At 42.4% G+C, this 23,366-nt stretch overlaps 1 protein-coding gene across 3 annotated transcripts in view; it reads right to left on the bottom strand.

Moving 5' to 3' along the window:
- The window catches only part of SYT3 (synaptotagmin 3), a 379,591-nt gene that overhangs the window by 204,992 nt on the left and 151,233 nt on the right, over window positions 1-23,366 (bottom strand). For all 3 annotated transcript variants that reach the window (XM_089655190.1, XM_089655188.1, XM_089655189.1), the window contains one exon: window positions 22,007-22,173. In XM_089655190.1, coding sequence (XP_089511316.1) covers window positions 22,007-22,151 — 145 coding nt within the window. In that variant the 5' untranslated portion in view covers window positions 22,152-22,173. The remainder of the gene's footprint in view (window positions 1-22,006; window positions 22,174-23,366) is intronic.

Raw genomic sequence — 23,366 nt, 5'->3', positions numbered from 1 at the left:
AGATGCTGACTTCGACTGCTGTGCGCTACCTGAAGCGTAGAGTGGAGAGAAGTCCCCGTGTGACTGCTGAGGAACTGAGAAAAGATTTGTCAGATGTGGGTACAGAAGTTTCAGCCCAGACAATAAGACGCACACTGCGTAATGAAGGCCTCCGTGCCAGAACTCCCAGGCGTACCCCCTTGCTGTCTCCAAAGAATAAGAAGAGTCGACTGCAGTATGCCAAAAGCCATGTGGACAAACCACAAAAGTTGTGGGATAGTGTTCTGTGGACTGATGAAACAAAATTAGAACTGTTTGGGCCCATGGATCAACGCTATGTTTGGAGGAGGAAGAACAAGGCCTATGATGAAAAGAACACCTTGCCTACTGTGAAGCATGGTGGAGGGTCAATCATGCTTTGGGGCTGTTTTGCTTCTGCAGGTACAGGGAAGCTTCAGCGTGTGCAAGGTACCATGAATTCTCTTCAGTACCAGGAGATATTGGATGGAAACGTGATGCAGTCCGTCACACACCTGAGGCTTGGGAGACGTTGGACCTTTCAACAGGACAATGATCCCAAGCATACCTCCAAGTCCACTAGAGCATGGTTGCAGAGGAAAGGCTGGAACATTTTGGAGTGGCCATCGCAGTCACCAGACTTAAATCCGATTGAGAACCTCTGGTGGGACTTAAAGAAAGCAGTTGCAGTGCGCAAGCCTAAGAATGTGACTGAACTGGAGGCCTTTGCCCATGAAGAATGGGCGAAGATACCCGTAGATCGCTGCAAGACACTTGTGTCAAGCTATGCTTCACGTTTAAAAGCTGTTATAACTGTAAAAGGATGCTGTACTAAGTACTAAGATTGAATGTCACTTGGGGGTTGAATAAAACTGATAATGCTGTGAGCACAGAAAAGACATTTGTGGTTATTTCATTATAACTGTTATGTTATATTTGTCTGACCTACAAGTGCCTCTTTAATGTAAATGTAAGCAAGATGACTGAATGATCAAAAGCAATGTCAAACTGGCCAAAACACTCAATTTCAGTGGGGGTTGAATAATTTTGGACACAACTGTATATATATATTTATTTATTTAAATATATTTTGAAATATATTGAATATGGCCACAATTGTAGCATTTCAAATATATGTCAATATATAGTATTTGGGAAGAATATTTTTTAAACATATTTCAAATATATTTTTCTTCCATGTGGGCTTGCTGTCTGCATCCCTGTTATGGATGGACTGTCAGGGTGTATCTGGGATAGGAATGGTAAGGAAATCTTCCTTCTGGGGAAACTGACAATAACCCAACCCAAAGGGTATAACTCTTCCCCTATCTTTCTAAACCAACAATAAAAAGTTTTGGTTGGGGTTGGACTTTAACATCTAATTGGCCTAATAGTGTCACCCATGTTGTAAGGGATGCTTGTAACTTTTGGGCTGTGATTGGCCACATTGAATCTCTTAATCATTCCTATTTAGTACCATTTGTATGGCCTATTGTTTCCCAACAGTAAACAATTGGATTGCTTATTATAATAATACACACTAAAGGCAATAAGGTCTTGTCTAGCTCCTACCGCTTACCCATATTTCATTGTTCTTTTTTTTCACATGTGCGCCTTTCACCTTTCCTGCGGTGCAGCTCTTTGCCTTTGTACCTGGTAAATAATTCAGCACCTTTAGACAGTGACTTTCCTCCACTCTATTTGTAACAAACAGGTTACATGCACGCTCTATTGATTTCCCTTCTCGGGCTTCTCATCTCCGCTTTCTGCCAGATTCTACAACTACAATCTCTGTGCAAATGTCAACAGTATCCTGAGCGCAACATAGGCTCACAAAGGGCAGCCAGGTGTTTATTCTAGGAATAGAAGAGGTCAAGGGGCTCCACAAGCCAAACACTAATGAACCGCTGCCTGGACAGATGACGGAATGTGCTGTACTGTGGCTGGCTAAAGAAGAACTCCAGTATAATAATAAAAAAAAACACTATTTACAAATAGAAGTATATCTAAACCCAAGAACCAAAATTGAATATATTTCAGCTTGTAAGTCCTTAGATGTGGTTCCAACATTAGTTTTCTTTTTTCATGCTAAGTACATTTTCTGCAAGTACAAAAGGATACTCATTGACCCTTTCTGAAATTGGGTCTTTTTAATTTCCCTTGGACTAAACTAAAGGTTCCAATTTAAAAAAAAAAATAACAAACCTGTTATACTTACCTGTTCTATGCAATGGTTTTGCACAGAGCAGCCCCGATCCTCTTCTTTTTGGGTCCCCTGCTGGAGCTCCTGCTTCCTCCCCATTGCTGAGTGCCCCCAAAGCAAGCTGCTTGCTCTAGGGCACATGTGCGTGCTCACTCTTGAGCTGCCTCTGTGTGTCTATAAAACACACAGAGTGTGGCTCAGCCCCACCCTCTTGTCCCTCCTCAAGCCAATGGCTCCCACTGCTGTGTCTCAGCCAATGAGGAGGGAAGGAACCATGAGCCGCTGCTCTCATGCACATCGCTGGATTGAAATCAGGCTCAGGTAAGTATTGGGGGGGGGGACTGAGGGGGAGCTGCATACTAAGGCTCCATTCACACTGGGCATTTTAATAATGCTGATAGCGCTAGCAGATAGCGCTAGCAGATAGCGCTAGCTCGTTGAAAAAGATTGTCAGCATATTTTAACGTTTTTGCATTAGCATTTAGCTGAGTGTTTCTGTGTTTTTCCCACAAAAAAAAATAAAACAAAATTTTTGATTAACAAAAATGCTCAAAAGCGCTGGTTTGCTGCGTTTTACCGCATTTTTCTGTGCTTACCAGCATTAGAACGTTTTTACAGCTAAAAAAACTCCTCTAGAAACCCACTAATTCTGTTTTTTTTTTTCAGCCAAAAAACGCCCCTGCCAAAAAAGGCTGATTAAAGCCTATGTGTGCATGGACACAAAGGAGAACATGCTGGGGAGTTTACTGGCTGTAGAAAAAAACACCAAAAGCCAAAACCAGACGCTGTAAAAAACGTACAGTGTGCATGAGAGGACTAAAGGTTTTGTAACTTACTGCATAGAATGTAAGAAGGTAAAAAAAACTATTTTATCAACTTTCTCAGATATCAGTGCCAGATTAAACTCTGAAGAGGCCCCTAGGCAGTCCAAAACTTGCGCCCCCCTGGCAGGTTTTTGGAGATTTCTTGATTGTGGCACTTTAGTGGGATAACATTGAACTAAGTAGTGTGCACATCAGCTGCTAGATGATGGTCACCATGAGATGACCATCACTACTGTGCAGGGGCGGACTGACCATTTGGAACCTCGGGCACTGCCCGAGGGCCTGGGGTCTGTAGGGGGCCCCATGAGATGCCCCTGGTACCTTTTTCATAGGGGTTTTCTGAGTTTGGGCAAGGACACAGGGACCTCATGATCCCCTATTGCCCGGGGGCCCCATGAGTTGTCAGCCCGCCCCTGCTACTGTACATTACACATACGTAGGCTGCACTAAGTTTTTTTACAAATTGAGAGCTGAAAGAAGATGAGCTTTATGAGACAAACTGTAATGTGAACCTGATGTCTATGGTTTATGGATTTGAAGTTGGTATTGGGTACTTGACATTAATATAGTAGTTTTTCTATAAAGTCTTTAATGTGCAGTTTTTACATCCTTGAGTTTTCTTTTTTTTTACACGTATGTAGGCTGCACTAATTTTTTTTTTATAAATTGAGAGCTAAAAGAAGATGAGCTTTTACGAGACAAACTAATGTGAACCTGATGTCTATGGTTTATGGACTTGAAGTTGGTATTGGGTACTTGACATTAATAGAGCAGTTTCTCTACGGAGTCTTCAATGTAAAGTTTTTGCATCCTTGAGTTGAGTCCTTTTTTTTTTACACGTATGTAGGCTGCACTAATTTTTTTTTTTTCAAATTGAGAGCTGAAAGAAGATGACCTTTTATGAGACAAACTGTAATGTGAACCTGATGTCTATGGTTTATGGATTTGAAGTTGGTATTGGGTACTTGACATTAATATAGTAGTTTTTCTATAAAGTCTTTAATGTGAAGTTTTTACATCCTGGAGTTGATTTTTTTTTTTTACACGTACGTAGGCTGTTCTAATTTTTTTTTTCTAAATTGAGAGCTAAAAGAAGACGAGCTTTTATGAGAAAAACTAATGTGAACCTGATGTCTATGGTTTATGGACTTGAAGTTGGTATTGGGTACTTGACATTAATATAGTAGCTTCTCTATAGAGTCTTTAATGTGAAGTTTTTGCATCCTTGAGTTGATTCCTTTTTTTGTATTGTTTGTAAGTATTTTAGAAAAGTTTCTTTGTAATTTTCTTTCAAGATAAAATCAATATTATTTTGATCCGTTGTTGATGGCCATTTAAATGGTGTGGGGCCCATAGGCCTTTGCCTTTTTGGTAATCCGGCACTGTCAGCTATCCCTTTTCAATTAAAAAATTATCTAATAAGAGAGAGGGGAAGGTGGCTGTAGTACTACCAGGGGCGGACTGACAACTCATGGGGCCCCCAGGCAATAGGGGATCAGGAGGCCCCTGTGTCCACGCCCACACTCAAACCACACCCAAAAAAGCCTTTGAAAGGTACCAGGGACATCTCATGGTGCCCCCTACTGACCCCGGGCCCTTGGGCAGTGCCCGAGTTCCCCAATGGTCAGTCCGCCCCTAATGTACAACACAATTGGGACAAATGAAGGAAAGGAGTGCTGCTACCCCCCACAGCGTGTACATACACTCAAACCAGTGCTCAGGCTGAGATTTCTGAAGACTCACAATCACACAGTCCAGTGGAAAAGCCAGCGCAGTGGTATAGATCAGCGAATTGTAGCTTTATTTATCATATGCAGGGAGTTACAGCCAGTGAAAATCACAGTGTTTCAGCCATTACAGCCTTAATCATGATATAGGCTGTAATGGCTGAAACGTGTTGACTTTCACTGGCTGTATCTCCATGTACATCATACAAAAATCAATACAATTTGCTGATCCATACCACTGTGCCGGCCTTTCCACTGGACTATGCGATTGTAGTAGTACACCCTAGCATGACAAAGCTACTCCTTCATAGATACAGTACTGTGAGTGTATGCTGTGACCAGGGGCGGCCTGACAACTCATGGGGCCCCTGGGCAATAGGAGATCATGAGGCCCCTGTGTCTTTGCCCAAACTCAAAAAAGCCCATGAAAAAGGTACCAGGGGCATCTCATGGGGCCCCCTCCTTACCCCGGGTCCTCAGGCAGTGCCCTAGTTTCCAAATGGTCAGCCCGCCCCTGGCTGTGACTTTAGGACAGAAAGTGCATTACTAGCGGGATCAAATGAAAACAAGCATGGGGTAAGGGAACCATTGCAGTCACAGAATCTAAGGACTGGTAAGCTGAAATTGAACAAACTTTTGTTTTTGAGTCTGGAAACAGTTTTTTCCTTTTCATCAGCAACAAATGTGGCATACAGACTTAGTTTTTCCTTATTTTATGATTTATATTTAAGTATATTTAAAGCCAAAAGTTTTTTCCATTTTGGATAGAGTAGGGGAGGGTTCAATCCCTATGTCAGGTGGGCTTTTATTTTTTTTGCAATGTGTCCTATTTGAGAAATTATCTTTTCCTCCTGTTTTCTAAACACAACATTAAGTGAAGGGAAATGTCTTGAAAGTAGGGCTCATTTACATTAGTGGTTGGGGGGGGGGGTTAAACCCCTGCAGTTTTACAGCCTTTCAACCAACCCCCCCCCCCCCTTTTAGCTGGAAATGTCAGGTGGAGGTGTATACATGCCACAACCTTGATGCTTTGCTTTGTGACTGTGGGAGGAATTATACCCACCTGTTGCATTGAGCAGATGGCATTTAGGGGGTTAAAACAGTGATGAAGAGGCAATACAATGCCTCCTCACCATCTGTCAAATGCCTTGAGTACCCCAAGTGCAAATGAGGCCACAAACAGCTATTACTGGAACACATGTCCCTATTGGAAAATTTCAACTCTGTTCCTGTTCGGACAACTCAAATTTAGAATTTTCCCTCATTTTAATTATCAGTGAAAGTGGTCACCAGGAATCTTCCCAAAACAGATTGCAATAAAAACTGGACAGAAGGTCTACTTCTTACCATGCTTTCCAGAAGTAACATTTTGTGTTTTAGATACATTTTAATTCATTTTATTTTCTATGCTCTCATTTTTCCCTGTGGTTTGTAATAGTTTTAACTTGGGCTGGACTAATCCAAGGCACCTAGCGAATTGCAAATGTCTCCTGGCAAACTGGATGCCCCACTCTTGAAGTCTATTACTTAGATATTGTCAGTAGAGTGACCCACTGCACTATAAGCACTATGGGAAAGTGGGACTCAAGAGAAAGCGTCTCTCTACCAAGATGTCTGTCTCACAGAAAGCCCATTCATGTATTCTTTCTTTTCCCTCTTTATGTAACACTTCATTTCAAAGTATTTTCAGATTCCATCTTTCGCCAATAGCAATAAGAGAAACCAATAGAAAATCAATAGAAATCATTGACTGGTTTGGCTTGGGAACAAAAGTTGAATCAAATGCTCATGCAGTTGATAGCTGCCATATTCTGTAGAACCAATGTATCCATAATATATTCTGGGGAAAGAGATTTAAAAATTGAGGCTATTAGTAAGCCAAGATTGGGTGAATCAGAGCTGATGTTATTGTTCCTGATAATACCAAGTAATGTAAGCCGTTCTGATCTTTCAGAAAAGGCTCAGACAGGGGGCATTGAAGTGAATCTTCATTGGTTGTATTGTCATATCATGCACCATGGGGTATTGCTTGATAAACAGAGATAGTCAGTACACCATGAGCTGCTGAGAAAGTGATGACAGCAATGGGACTGGAATTCCCTTAGATTAAAACACAGGCAGCCTGTTTTTCTGTTGCATTCGAGCCACATTTCAAGGGGAGACTAATGACTAAAGAAGAACTCTGGTCCAAAAAAACAGCATGATCCTATCAATGTGTATTAACGTATGAAAGCCTTGTTTCTAGGAGTACTTAATAATTATGCATGTTCATGGGGCAACCATTTTGGCTTATTGCATATAGGAAAGTGATTTCAAGCGCTCCCCATGTTTAAAGAGCCCCCTTCACTTTGTATTCAGGGCTAAGCGACAAAGTCTGTTTAAAGTCCACCATATAACCCACATATACCCACCTTTACCAAACTCCAACGCTCCGCTGCTCCTTGTAAAGCCATTGCAAAATATCCGGTGCTTGCCGGTTTAGGGGAGCATGTGACCTCCAATGATTCAGTGTGCAGGCCTAGGCCACAAACCGTGAGGTCCAGATATTGTCACATGATGTAGGTTTGACATTTATCAACACTATGTAAACTCAACCTTATGTTAATTAACAAATACATTACAGGGAATTCATAATAGGTGCCATAGACACCCTTTAGAATTCTGTTGGGGCAAAGGACCAAAAGGGTCAGTGATTGCACCCAATTTATGCACCTTTCTATACTGGACACTCCTTCCTTTCCCTACCACTGTGCCTATTACAATGACACACGCATGGCTGAGGAGTATTGTACTAGGGCTGGGTCAGGGGCGGACTGACAACTCATGGGGCCCCCGAGCAAAATGGGATCATGGGGCCCCTGTGTCCTTGCCCAAACTCAAAAAAAACCTATGAAAAAAGGTACCAGGGGCATCTCATGGGGCCCCCTACTGACCCCGGGCACTCGGGCAGTGCCCGAGTTTCCAAATGGTCAGTCCGCCCCTGGGCTGGGTGAAGCATAATGGGGAACAGCTCATGTTTGCCTGGCTGTTGAGTGACAGTTAATGGCGGTGAGTGGATCCATCACTGCCATTTAGTCCAAAGCAGGTGTCAAATGCGCCTACAGTTATTCGTGGTCAATGAAATGTAAAGCAGACCTGGCAGCAAACTCTCTGAGTTCCCCATCAGGCGCCACACATCCAGTGACAAGTCATTTCCCAAATACGGCCATTGTCATATTTGGGCAAATGACATCACTAATACAACCCCTCCTTTTCTCAAGACCAGGAGGCCAGGGAATATCCCAGACGATAGTTGAATGAGGCCAGGGATACTGTACTGTGATGCACATAACATCTTCCCAGCATGCCCAAATCTGAGTACTGGTGCACCTCTGTTTGCCAACACAGAGCTGGATCTGATTACCATCAGTTGAGAACTGGTGGTAATTCTTTTAGAATCTGTCAGCAATTCTTTAAGAATCACAGTAACAGGTTCTTAAAGTGGTGGTGGTTAAAACTACCTGGATTTGCCTGACACTAGTGCAAATTAATGCCTGAATTAGGCACAGGTAGCTCTTAAAGAAGAACTCTGGGATAAGCAACAAAATCACCCATTAGTACACCCCCTACACAAAACACTAAACAGTTAATAACATTTTGAAAGTCTAATTGAATTTTCATGACCTCATCGTTGTAATTCAAAAGATAACAGCATCTGCTCTGCTAAGGAGGAGGTGTAACAGCCAGGATTACATCATATCCACTTCTCTTTCTCTCTGCAGTAAAAGGAAACTACAGTTCCCATCAACAATAGGGAATTGTAGTGAATGTGGATGGGTACACTAGGCCTGTGCATGTTGAGTGTGTCTAAGATTCTTGGTTTGCCAACCACTGCAAGCGGGGCTGAATTCCGTCACTGCTTCCCGAAGAAAGAACTACAGAAGGGATGTGCCAATACCACTGGCTGGGGGAAAATGAGCATAGCAAACACTGCTCTTGCAAACATGAGACAAAAGACAATTACCAGTTTGATTTGAAAATGAATAGGCTTTCACTACTGAGTGAGCCAGAAAATGGATGACATATTCAGTGAAGGTAGGTAATCAGTAACAAAGACATGTAAAGACATTTTTGCCCGGAGTTCTGCTTTAAGGCAACTACCACCCAAAATGTGTCATTAAAGCAGAACTTTACCCATAACAACTTAAAAAAAAGAATGTTCTTTAGCAAGGAATATACATTGCACATTAATAATAATTCTACCAAACTGAGTGTGTGTTGTACATTGCATCCAGCATTGTTTCTGTTTCTTCTTGCCGAAGACATTTTGCTGAAGACCAGAGCTCCCGAGCAGCAGTAAATCTTTAGGCTGTCAGCAGATCAGCCTCTACATTTTTGGCACAGTGCCAAAAAATAGAGACTAACTGAGTATGTACAGAGCAGGGTGAAGCAGTATATTATTGGATTTTAATCAGTATAGGCACTTATTTTTAATGTTTTACATAGCTATACCTGCAAAAGAGGCCAGCCTGAAGTGATCTAACAGGACTTAAAAAATAACCAAAGGCAATTTTTTGTCGTTTTGTACAGAGTAGAGAAAGATTAGAACCCCTGTCAGTTTTTATTGTGTCTGTGCCCCCATTAGGGAAATTCACCCTCTCTATTTGTCCTGTTTACTGTTCTCATTAAACTTGAAAATAAAAGAAAATCCCAAACTTTGGGTTGCCAGACCAGACACTAGACCAGGGGTGGGCAAACGTTTTGACTTGAGAGCTGCAATGGGTTCATATATTGGACCCGAGGGCCGGACCAAGAGTAGATGAATGATGTGTATGTGTCATCCATAGTAAGTATAGTAATATTTCCCCATAGTAAGCATAGTAATTAATCCCCCATATAGTAATTCATCCCCCATAGTAATTCATCCCCCATATAGTAATTCATCCCCCATAGTAATTCATCCCCCATAGTAATTCATCCTACATAGTAATTCATCCCCCATATAGTAATTCATCCCCCATAGTAATTCATCCCCCATAGTAATTCATCCCCCATATAGTAATTCATCCCCCATAGTAATTCATCCCCCCTATAGTAATTCATCCCCCCTATAGTAATTCATCCCCCATAGTAATTCATCCCCCATATAGTAATTCATCCCCCATAGTAATTCATCCCCCATATAGTAATTCATCCCCCATATAGTAATTCATCCCCCATATAGTAATTCATTCCCCATATAGTAATTCATTCCCCATAGTAATTCATCCCCCATAGTAATTCATCCCCCCTATAGTAATTCATTCCCAATATTAATTCATTCCCCATATTAAGTCCCCAAGTCCCCCCTGTGTCAATTCACTTACCTTTGCTCCGCGCGTTCCTCTCGCCGTCTTCCCGCGCCGTTCCGGTGTAGCATGAAAATCTGTCTCCTATGAGGATCTGTCCCCCTCGACGTATCTGCGCATGTGCCAGTTTCAGGCATTAGCAGCCGATCGGCGATCTCTGGCACATGCGCAGATACGTTGAGGGGGACAGATCCTCATAGGAGACAAATTTTCATGCTACACCGGTCTTCAGGGCGGACTGTGAGAGGAGCCTAGCGGGAGCCTAGCTCCGTGGGCCGGATTAAAAGGTCCGCCGGGCCGTATACGGCCCGCGGGCCGTAGTTTGCCCATTGCTGCACTAGACACTAATTCTGGTGACCTGGGGTCCCCAAGGAATTCCCTTAATTTTCAGGGATTTCCAGTCACTTCCTGTTTGGCAATGGGACAGGAAGTGAAGAGAAACAAATAGTGAAAAAAAATCTGACAGGGGTTATAACCCTCCCTTGGTCTATCCAAAATGAAAAAACGTTTTTCCTATAGTTATGTTTTAATTTTCTGAGTAAATTTTCACTGTAAGCCTTTAATTAATTTTCCTGATAATGTTTCAGGAAAATAATCCACCTTGATCTGATGCCCCAGAGGACCTGATAAAGGAGGACCACCCTGTTGAAATGATGTGTCTATGATTTACTTCTGACTGCTGAAAAAATGTATGGGCACTCAGGGGCGGACTGACAACTCATGGGGACCCCGGGCAATAGGGGATCATGGGGCCCCTGTGTTCTTGCCCAAAGTCAAAAAAGCCTATGAAAAAGGTACCAGGGGCATCTCATGGGGCCCTGTACTGATCCCAGGCCCTCGGGCAGTGCCCGAGTTTCCAAATGGTCAGTCCACCCCTGTGGGCACTTAATCCTGCTAACTGAAAGTAAGCCTTGCTGTTTCTATTGGCTAAATTTAACTGTGTCCACTTGAATGTTGAACCGTCAAAAGGGCAGCACCCAAAATACCAGACAATGTTCTTTAAGATGGTATGGGGACCAAACTAAAACAATGCTCAATGTAAGCTGATCATTCTTAAAATATTCAAAAAGTGATGTAGACCAACTTCCCATTTTGGAAACAGAAAGCTAGAAACCACCGATCCAAGGAAAGTCACCAATAAAAAAGCACCACACAAAGCTCTAACCACTCATATAGCACTTGAAAACTCTCAAAAATGCAAAGACATTGAATATTGCTACAAGAAAAAATATGTTATCGCATAGAAGCAATACAGTTATATAGTAGAGAATTACTTCTTCCAATTGTAAGGCCAGCTTTTTCCAGTAGCTAAATGCATTGATTTTCTCTTTTCATCTGTGACATTCCCTTGTGCAGCAGTTCTCAAGGACCCGCAGTCTAAGGTTCACAGTGAACCAATCCACAGATATACCAGACCAACTATGGCTAAGTTCAGTGCTAAAGCTGTAAAAGTCATGACCTAAATGTTGACATATTTCTCTTGCAGTCAGAAAAAAATATCATATTCCAGAGCCGAATCACATTATATCAAGATCAGTTTAAAGGTTATCAACATCCTATGACTTCCAAAACAGTTTTATACCCAAAAATTCAGTTCATTGACACATGATGAGGAAATGGCTGTTATCTGTGAAACGAATAAATGAAATTACCCGTTTCAGCAATAGCTTCATGCCAGCACAATTATGGACTGGTGAGATTCATGGGCATGATTTCCCCTAAAGAGAAAGCTGAAGATTTGTAATATGGTAAAAGGTAGATGCCAGAAACAATATGTTTTGTAGCTGACTCACTATATTTCAAGAAAAGATTGTGAAGAGGTAAATGGTGAAATGTGAAAGTTACGTCAACTTTAAGGTTTTTGTATTTAAAATATGATTATTGCCCTAGCCCTCCTAGACATCGGCATTGATAAATTCCCCCATTTTTATATATATATATCTTAGCAGCTGCCAAAACCAATATTACCAGACTATGGCGCTCTATCACCATTCCTTCCTTATCCCGCCTCTTATCAGATCTTAATCTCCAATGTGAGATGGAAAGAAGAATAGCCTTCCACAACTCCTCCTACCATAAATTTACGGTCCAATGGTCTCGATGGCTAAAAAACCCCAATTGAACAATAGACTGATTACGGATACATGCCAAGATAAAATACTCTACCCCCTACTGCACTGGTGCCTTCCCTCACCCCCCGTTTCCCCCTATCCCTTATCCTTCACCATTTACACATCTACATTTTCCAGTAAGGTTCACAGGACACCGAGTATACCTCTCATGGAAATATAATCAAACCTTATAGTATCCCTAGCCAATTGGTGGGGATCCTTCATGATCGTTTTTCCCTCTGTTATGCGTTACGCCTATCGAATGTGAACCTTCTCATTTCCATATTAATGTCTATATACCCTGTTTCCTTTTTTTTTTGTATGTTAAAACTTTTCAATAAAAACTATTTGAACATAAAATATAATTATTGAATTTTAATCGATATATGTGTTGCTACCTGAAATGTTCATATATATGAGATCTATACAAGGTCTCTTGAGCAGACCATAAATGAATCGGAATGGGGCTGGTTCAGCAGGGATCAGATAAATCTCAATCTATCTATGGGCATGCTGGTTGTACAGAAGTTGATCTCTGAGATCTGTACAACCAGCCTTACGGGTATTTTTCACTGGATCAGTGGTGTCAGGAAAGGCCTGCCCATAGTACAGGTGAAGTTCCATGGCGCACAAATATGCGCATGTGCAGAGTCCTTGCGAGCCGAACAGATGTGTAGGCACTTGGACATAGGGTGCGCGCCTGTCACTACTGCTGGCGCCAAAAGGGCTATTTAAACTGACGGCAGTAGTTGTCCCATTGCCATATGGTGTTTTCCCTGCTTGTGTTCCCTGATTCTTGTGATTGTCTCCTGATACCGAATCAGCCTGTTCTTGATCTCTGATTTTGAAGCTTGATTGCTTCCTGCCCTGACCTCTGGCTTGTCTTTGGATTATTCTTCTGTCTCCGCTCCTGTCTGATTGATCTTCCATTGCTGACCTGGCCTGTGACCTGACTACTCTTCCTCCTACTGCTGTAAGGCTGATCTGCCTGACTGATACCAAACCCGGCTCATCTGACCCTGCATCCTCAGCACGCTGCGCTCGAGTATCCATCCATCCTGCACGGCTACATCAGAACCCTGCTCCCTGATCACAGGCACTCATACCCCACCATGCCCCTGCGACCGCTGTCTCACCATCAGCAGCCCTTGTACAGGAAGCAGGTTTGGACTGATAACTCATGGGGCCCCCGGGCAATAGGGGATCATGGGGCCCCTGTGTCCTTGCCCAAACTCAAAAAAGCCTATGAAAAAGGTACCAGGGGCATCTCATGGGGCCCCCTACTGACCCTGGGCCCTCGGGCAGTGCCCGAGTTTCCAAATGGTCAGTCTGCCCTTGACGGGAAGCCTGCCTCTTCACTATCCAGGTACATGACAAGTGCTTAGATAGAGTGACCATGGGTTCTTGGTCACCTCCCTTACCAAAGCCCTTCTCCCCCGATTGCTCAATTTGGCTGGGTGACCACCTCTTGGAAGAGTCCTGGTTGTGCCAAACCTATCCATGTGAAAATTATGGAGGCCACTGTGCTTTTGGAAACCTTCAATGTAGCCAAAATTTTTTGTAGCATTCCCCAGACCTGTGCCTTGCAATAATCCTATCTCTGAACTCTGCAGGCAGTTCCTTTTGATCAGAGGAATGCAAAAAACCAAGTGGCAAGTGACCTTCCAAGTGAGAGTTGAATCGGTGAAATACAAAGTGTACTAAGCCACAGCAAACAATTTAATTAATTGGCTAGATCTGCTGTAGGTGAAGCCTTTTCAGAAATTAGTAAGCAAAAATGACAATGTAATGTTCAAAGCTACATTTAAATTTAAAATATGAACAATTTTATTCATATTAGCAGCATAACAGACAACCTGAAAGAGCACTTTCAATTTTACATTTTATTAATATACAGTCTTCTGTAGAAAGCAACTCCAAGCAACAAGAAGCCAGCCAACTACTAATACAGGAAACAGCCACCACTTCAAAGTCAGACAGTCTACCCAATTTACTTTTAGGGCCTGTTCACACCACAGAAATGTGGTCCACATGCATTTCAGATGTGTTTCTGCTTACGTGTTTACGTGCATTTTAATGAGTTTTTGATATGTTTCTGATGTATGTTTTAAGAATTCCTGTGCATTTTTTCCCTTTGTTTTCTTTACCAAAATTTCCTGGGTTTTAGTTGTTAGGAGCTTTGGCGTAACGGGGCAGGATCTTGGAGTGACATCATGGGGGCAGGGTCAACCAGTGACATCACCGGGTGACCCCCCACCCCCATGTTTATTTAGAGGTGGGGGAAGCAGCTGTTATTCAGCGAATGTCAACGACAGGAGCAAACATGCTCGTCGCTTCTGATCCTTTTGGCTAAGATCAAGTATAGAACATTTTCGGACAGCAGCTTTTTCTTTTTTTTTTGCAGCTTGGCGGATGGCGTTCATCATGATTGATAATAGATTTACTTCAGGGGACATTTTTTTAAAAACAAATGACTTGTCAAAAACAATTTTTCTGTTTATATTTGCTTTTGACCTTTTATTGGTGAATGAGCATGGGGTACTATGTACCCCATACTCATTCACATGGGGCGGGATCTGGGGGGTCCCCTTGTTAAAGGGAGCTTCCAGATTCTGATAAGCAACTCCTGCACCTCCACAACCACTGGACCAAGATTGTGGGGAAGAGGCCCTTTTTTTCTGATGCTGTGGGGCAAGATACTTGGCCGAGGGCCTGGTATGGATGTTGGGGGGGACCCCACCTGTTGGGGGGGACCGCACCCACTTTGTTTATTGCTTTTTTCAAAATCTATCCCCACTGATAGCAGGAATGACTGATTTTGCTGCATTCCAGTACAATTCAGTGCAGAAAAATTCAGCAAGTTTTTTGACTGCACTGAAAAGTCCTGAATTCATTGCACAGGTGTGAATTATGCCCTTGGAACCCCTATAAACAACTGTGCATGCATTTTTGATGCAGAAAAAAGTGCATTGGATTGCATCTGGTGTGATCCAGCCCTTAAGGCCCATTTACACTTTACTGTCAAGGTACCTTATTTGCATTAGAGAGTTGAGGTACCATCCAAAGACTAAGGCAATGACGCTCTGATAGACGTGTTGCAGAGCACCACAATCCATTGTAGCGCACTACCATGCAATGACGGTGCGCTGCATCAACGAAAATACTGCATAAACTTCTTTTGTCTTTTCTGGTGCATTGGTAGCCAATTGGAAATAAAACAGCTACCTTAACTCAACACAAGTTAATGTGTTCATGTCATGCACAGAAATGGCAAAGTGTAAATGGACCCTAAAGGAAACCTGAACTGAAAGTAGTATGGGGAAACCTCCACGGCTGACCTCTCCATCTGTAAATGCTAGTTTCACCTGGGAAGAAGTGTGCCAACCTGGTGCTCTGACTTCAGTTGCTGTATACGTGTCCTGGGTCAGAGATGCAGGAAATATTACAGTCAGAGACAAGCAATGATCACATTCAAGAGGGAGTCAGCAATAGCAGCCCCACCTAATTCTTTTGGTACAGATTTCCTTTATTTTTCATTGTATAGATTTCTATCCATTGTGATTTAGCGGCTTTCCCATAAGGCTTCTGAGTACAGCTAAATAGAGGAAAAACAAAACAGAGGGCGCACCGGCCTTGTGCATTATCTTTAAAAGTATGTTTATTAAATTTAAAAGAGGCTCTGAGGAAGAGGCTAGTCGTCCAAACGCGTCAGCATTTTTGGATGTCCATCATTCTCATCACCATTCAGAAACGCAGTGCGAATTGGACAGAGCGGTCTCATATGATGTGCTTATATTCATGTAAAAAATTCCAAAAACAACCTCCTGCGCTTAAATGGAATCCTATCCTTCAAAAGCTGCCGACACCAAACTTATACCCAAGTAAGTGAATAATCAATTAAAATAAATAGTGTAGCGCTAATAATGCTAACAATTACGTGTTAAAATGCACAAACTCTATATACATCCCCTACATATATATATCCAAGGTGATAAATCAATACATAAATAATAAAATGGTTCTGTCATACGTGAATTCCCTCACGGGGAATATTTAGTGAAAAAAGTGACAAACACACTCCTATTTGCACATTGTGAAACAATATGTATACTAGTGCACAAAATTAGTGAACAAATAATCAATTCAAAAAGTACAAAATGATATAATAATAGTAATACGATAGTTTTGACCCTGATGAAGTCACGAGGTGGGCGTGGCGCAGCGCGTCGGTACGTGGGGAGGAGCTTCCGGTGATGTCATTTCTGGCGTGGGGGCCATATTGGATCACCCTGTTGAGTACACCCATGCAGTACACCCATAGCATGTGGTAAAAAGCTGGAAAACTCGTGGGCAAATGTGAGTGTAATACTTATTGTCGTTTTAAATTTGATGCAATAAAAAACGGTTGCACTATGGAGGGTCTCTGTTTGTGTCTTATCATGATCCTGTGAGGAGCTGGCTGTTAGTCTGTTGGAGGCTGGAGACGTGAGGGGAAAGCCTGAGAGGGACCCATTCTGATAGGATCACTTGATCCTCAAAGCGTGTTGACCCTGTGGGGTCTAATGAAGCAGGTGAGGGGGTATTTTGGCTGGTAAAGGATTGGCACGTGTGTACCACGTATATGGCACATTATATATTCTTGCATGAAGAGTGAAGTGTGAGGATCACCACAAACTATCGTATTATTATTATTATATCATTTTGGACTTTTTGAATTGAATATTTGTTCACTAACTTTGTGCACCAGTATACATATTGTTTCACAATGTGCAAATAGGAGTGTGTTTGTCACTTTTTTCACTTAATATTCCCCGTGAGGGAATTCACGTATGACACAACTATTTTATTATTTATGTATTGATTTATCACCTTGGATATATATATGTAGGGGATGTATATAGAGTTTATGCATTTTAACACGTAATTGTTAGTATTATTAGCGCTACACTATTTATTTTAATTGATCTTATATTCATGTACTTTTGTGAGTAGAATACCTTCCAGGGGCGGACTGACCAGTTGGAAACTCGGGCTCTGCCCGAGGGGCCGGGGGTCAGTAGGGGGCCCCATGAGATGCCCCTGGTACCTTTTTCATAAGCTTTTTTGAGTTTGGGCAAGGACACAGAGGCCTTATGATCCCCTATTGCCCGGGGCCCCATGAGCTGTCAGTCCGCCCCTGATACCTTCTTATAAATTTAATTTCAATGATTTTTATTGAAAATTTTAAACATTTTAAACATGTCATGGTATCCAATTACGGTTCAAGTCATATATAAAACAACAAGAAAATGGTCATGCGAAACAAATTCCCCATCATTTGGCTGGGGGCGTATTTAACATTACTTTTTTTTTACCAGAGATGTTTATTTGGGTAAGGAACCATAGGTGAGGGTATAATTTATACGATAAGGGAAAAGAAAAACAGGAACAAAGGTCAGGTTGGGAAGGGAGAGGGTAAAGGGGGAAAGGAGGGGGAATAGTAACATATCAGTCTGATGTCTAATATAGAAGATTCTGAGTTTTGTACATTTAGGTAGTCAGTAATTTAAGGAACAATTCGAGTTTCGCAGCCATCTATCCCACTGGGTTTTGAATTTATGATATGAAGAGTTAGTTAGAGCTGATCTTCTCTCCATATCACATTGGACGTTAAGATCCGATATAAGCAAGGTGAGAGAGGGGGTTTTAGTAGAATTCCACAGTTTTGTGTGATTAATTTTAGCGGCTGCTAGTATGTGGATGATAATAGTACGAGATTCTCTTGGAAATTGATCAATTCCAATATGGAGTAATGCAAGAGCAGAGTTAGGCGCAACTGGGGATTCAGCTAGTGTTGAGATCAATTGGAAAACCATGTTCCAGTACGATCTGAAAATTTACACGTCCAGAGTTTATGGAGAGTTGAACCTGTGTCCCCGCATTGTCTCCAATAAGCTGGGGAGCGCTGAGGATAAAATAGGGATAATTTGAGTGGTGCTAGGTACCACTGGTGTAGAATTTTTATGTACGATTCCCCCTTCTTATACATTTAGCCACTTCCCGACCGGCCGTTGCATATAAACGGCCGGACAGTGGCAGTGCAGGGTCGGGTGGCCGTTTATGAACGGCCTCCCCACACCCTGCTTGTGCGCGCTCCCTGGGAGCGCGCAGCACCGCGATCCGGTGCTCGCTGTGTCCTCCGGACACAGTGAAACACCGATCGTCGGACGGGACATCTGTACGAGGTCCCAATCATGTGATCACTGATTGGCCAATCAGTGATCACATGCAGAGTAGTAAGCAAGATGTCACTTCTGATATCATTGCTTACTACGTGTGAAATCTGTGAATGATCACAGAGGTCACATGGTACAAGGCTATTCACAAGAGTTTGTACCATGTGACAAGCTGTGACCAATCACAGCTCACACAGTATTTCTCAATGGCTGCAAGAATGCAGCTAGAGAGAAGGAGAAATGATTGCTTTTACATCCTATATGGGTGTAAAAGCAATCAGTGTAAAAAAAAAAAAAAAAATCTTCATCACCCCCCACAAGTAGTACAGTGTCACCATGGTGACACTGTACTGCTAGGGTGACAGTATGTAAAAAAAAATAAATAAATAAAAAATAATAATATAAAAAAATAAAATAAAAATGTAAAAAAAATGTTTAAAAATTATAATTTTTGGTTATAAACTAATTTGTTTTTGTTTTTTTTTACTAAAAAGATAATGGAATACATTTTGGCAAAGATTTATGATGAAATATTATTTATTTGCAAAATTTTATAAAAAACACACTTTTGTTCAAAATTTTTGGACTTTTTCATTTACATAGCAAAAAAAATAAAAATCCCAGCGGTGAATAAATACCACCAAAATAAAGCTTTATCTGTCTCAAAAAAATGGTAAAAAATTTATTTGGGTACAGTGTTGCATGACTGCGCAATTGTCATTCAAAGTGTGATAGCGCTGAAAGCTGAAAATTGCCCTGGTCAGGAAGGGGGTAAAAGTGTCCGGTCTGGAAGTGGTTAATAAACATACTTTTAAAGGTAATGCACGAGGCCGGTGCTCCCTCTGTTTTGTTTTTCTCTATTTAGTACTTTTGGACTCACCGGTTCTTTGAGGGCACAGTCGTTGTGTGATCCCTATGACATAGAGTCCATCCCTAAGCGCATGAGTATTTGGGTTTTCCCCTTTCACTTCTGACTACAACTGCTGCTACTTGTCCAGCAAGGTATTAATATAGGCTGGCAGACCGGGTAGCAGTGTGCGAAAGAAAAGGATTCTTGAACCAGGGAACACACAAATCAGCATTTCTTTCCAGAGAATGAGAATACCGGCAACCAGGGGCGGACTGACAACTCATGGGGCCCCCGGGCAAAAGGGGATCATGGGGCCCCTGCGTCCTTGCCCAAACTCAAAAAAGCCTCTGAAAAATGTACCAGGGGCATCTCATGGGGCCCCCTACTGACCCCGGGCCCTCGGGCAGTGCCCGAGTTTCCAAATGGTCAGTCCGCCCCTGCCGGCAACTTAAATGTTGGGATTTCGCTAGTGATGCAATGAGGTCCACAAGTAGAACATCGTGATGAAATCTACAGCCACATAGCAGGTAAGCTATATCCACAAGTCAGTTTTAATACAAGATTTTCATACTTGACTAGCTTGCATTTATTAAGATAAGGCATAGATTCCGAGGTCAACTAGAAGCAGCCAGAATTATTTGCTGCTTAACTCCTAATTGTATACAATTTTCTATTTTGAACTTGCCTTGACATTTTCATACTGGCTACATATTTATCAAGCTTAAGGTGCGATTAACCTCCTTAAATGCCAAGGGCATCATACTTGTGAAAACCTTCAGTCTACTCAACTGCACAGCACGAGAAAAGAAAAAATTAAAATAATTCATAAAATTAACCTTAATATTAAATGAGCTGGCTGATAATTCATAGGTCTGAGACGCTGCAAGAATAAAAATTTAGACATAGGTCGATATGTCATCTCTTGACATATTACTCCATGTGCTGTGAGTTGTGTGTGGGCAGTGAGCTACTGCAGAGGGAAACTATAGAATAGAGATTGGGCAATCAAATGGTAATTTACTGATATTCAAGGTAAAAATGTTTCAAAAAATGAAATAACTGTATTTTCTCAGTAAATTACCATGCAATTTAAGGTCCAAGCCCAGTCATAAAATCAGAACATTTTCTTCAATTTGCCTCTTGTGTGCTCAGAACTATATTATAAACACATGTTGACTTTCCTCTAAACGTCCCAAAAACTAAAGGTTATAGGAATCCTCTGATAAGTCAATTTAGAACTTAGACAGGTTTTTCTTTCTCCATAAACATACCAATTCACTTGCTGTTTTTTATTAAGAGAAAATGTACAATTTTTCTGGAGATTTTATCCCACTGGGAATCAAACCGATGACCTCAGCTGAGAAAGGTCAAATTGCCAACCACAGAGCCTTGTGGCCCCCAAATTCTGCATCTATCTGCCTGGGGGGAGACAAGTCAGCTCAGGCTACCATTAAAGCCCCCACAGAGAAAAGGGACAGGAACATCTCAAAGTGCAGATCCAAGGTGGGAAAGCAGCACTAGGCATAGTGGGAAGGAATTTGGTGAAAATGAATAGCAGCAACTTGTTCATCCGAATATGATCATTTATTGATACAGTACAAAAAACACAGAGGCCATGGCTACGACTAAGGCTTTGGGTCGAAGAGTGTAAACCTTTGTATTTTATGTACTCTACCTGCATCCATAAATTATCATTGTTAGGGACCAGCCGGTGGTAGCCTCTAGCGTTCCACAGACCAGAATTCCCCAGGGCGCGGAATCTAAGTTCCGACCTGCTTGTTCACCAGAGCCCCTGATGGTGGGGATGGACTTGGAGCAAGCCTAGACCAGGTCTCAACCCCTGGGTGCAACCAGCTGTGGTAGAGGAATCTGTCGGTGGTACGCAGCAGGTGAGAGTCTGATGTGAGGAGGTAGAGTAAGCGAGGTCAGACAGGCCGGGTCGATAACAGCGGAGCAGGTCGATACAAACGGCAGGCAGAGGAATAAACGGGTCACGGTCCGGGTTTGGCAACTGGAGATCAAAAGTGCAGGAGCAGGCAGGAGAATGGTCAGGCAAGCCAGGGGTCAGAGCAGGAGCAGTCAGCAGATCAGGATCAGGCAGGGTCAGCAGCAAAGTAAACTCACAGAACACAGGAAAGACGATAGGGCACTTGAGCATTGCAAGAGCCAGGTTGAAATAGCCTGCCCGACTCCTGACAGGCGCTCCTGGGTCCTAGTGCTTGCCCGGTGCCGTCATTGGTGACAGGCGCGCCTGGGTCCTAGTGCCCTCCTGCCTGTACGTTTTGTCAGGATTCTACGCATGTGCAGATTCGATCGCCACGGGGATCTTCCCATTCCCTGACAATCATACTTGGTGAATGAGTTGTTGGCTATCTATTTTCACTTCATGTTGTACTCTGGTATAAGGTAGACATCACAATCCAGTGCACTGAATACTCACCTCCCCAGGCAAATTTGTCCAGGCTTTGCCTTCTTATTTCTATTTAGTGGGAAGGCATCACTAAGCAGGGACAGACCATTCAGTGGTCCCAAATCAGACCAAGGACCTGAAGATGCTCAAGCCTCAAGATTTTAGCCCTGGCAAAGGGGGAGTGTTGAGTCTCCCAAACTTGTTGGCTGTTGCAAAAATAAAATCTTTTAACAGAATATCTAAAATAGTGTGGTGCTCCCATCATTTCAGCTGGTCTGACTGCATGGTACATGTGCGCAAGCATGGGAACACACACACAGAATAATAATGAGCCAACCTTACCAGCGTTTGTGTAGTGGTTTATCCCTTGAGTCCTCTGTAGTTCAAAGAACTCCAGGCATTTTTCATCCTGATCAATCCTATAGCACAGCTCCTTCATCAGCATCGTTGTGCTGCGACAAAAATCCTCTTCATAATCCCCAGACATCTCGCAATACCATCTCTCAGCACTAGAAACAAAAACAGTGAAATCAGACTCGCCGTTTGAGCCAAAAACATACTTAGCATCAAGGCGAGATAAGAATCAAGACTCAAACAGAAGTGAACTCTCCTTTTAAACATGTCATAGCTCTCAGTGTTGGGAGTGGGCAAAACAGGCAAAGACTTAACACACCTTCCATTGATGCCCATTCATCTTATATTAAGGCAGGCATAGACAACTAATTATTTTGGATATCTGCACAGGAGAACAGATAACATGCAAAACAGTATCCTTACCCGCTTTAGAACTTGAGACAAAGTTTCTAGGTAATATTTAATGCATGTTTATAAGCAGTGAATTATTGATTTTCTAAAATTTGCCACTTTTCAGCCACATGTTCAAAATGTTTGCCCAAATCAGTTACATTTATTGCTATGATGTGCGCATCTTTATTTCCTATTCTTTGGGTAATATTGCTTGTATTTGCAATTCAATGAATTCTACAATTGCTGGCAAAAATGCTTTAAAATATTTGCTGCTGGCAAACTTAAAATTGTAGATTTTAGCAAAAAGAGTCCTAAAGAGCAGTGGTTCTCAACCACAGGGCCATTGCCTGCTGCCGGGCCATGGTCTCCCTTCTACCAGCCCTCCAGTCAGCTGAAGATCCCCTAAACTCCATCAGTGTCCCAAAAGTAGATCACTGTGCCCCTCAGCCCCCCAAATGCCCCAAACCTCCAACCTCACACAGTGCCACCCAAACTCTTGCAGTGCCCCCAGGCTACTGCAAAGTCTCCATCCCCTCATTTAACCCCCAAACTCCAACTGTGTCCCATGCTGCCCCCAACCTTTAACAGTACCCACAGCTTCTTCAGTGTCCCTGCACAGTACCCAGACTCCTAGAGACACCCCCAGTCCCTTCAAGAGACCCAGGCCCCTGCTGAAACCTCATCCCCTATGGTTTACCCAGTCCATCAACAAACCTCATCCCCTACAGTACCACCAAGTCTGCTTCAGAGTCCTCTAACCCCTATCCACCCACAGTGACACCCAGTCCCATGTACAGCCTTACAGCATTTCAATACATATTTTGCATCCCCATACTTGTGTGAATATATACATTTTTTTTTACTGTTGGATCAAGAAAGGTTTTTGGAAGAATGTATCAGGCCCTGGTCTCAATAAGGTTGAGAACCACTGCTATACCACACTTTATACAGCCAA

Source organism: Staurois parvus, unplaced genomic scaffold (assembly GCF_062004578.1).
Source record: "Staurois parvus isolate SC_StPar_1 unplaced genomic scaffold, SC_StPar_1.0 ptg000827l, whole genome shotgun sequence".
Classification (NCBI taxonomy): domain Eukaryota; kingdom Metazoa; phylum Chordata; class Amphibia; order Anura; family Ranidae; genus Staurois; species Staurois parvus.
This window is presented reverse-complemented; position numbering and strand designations above follow the sequence as displayed.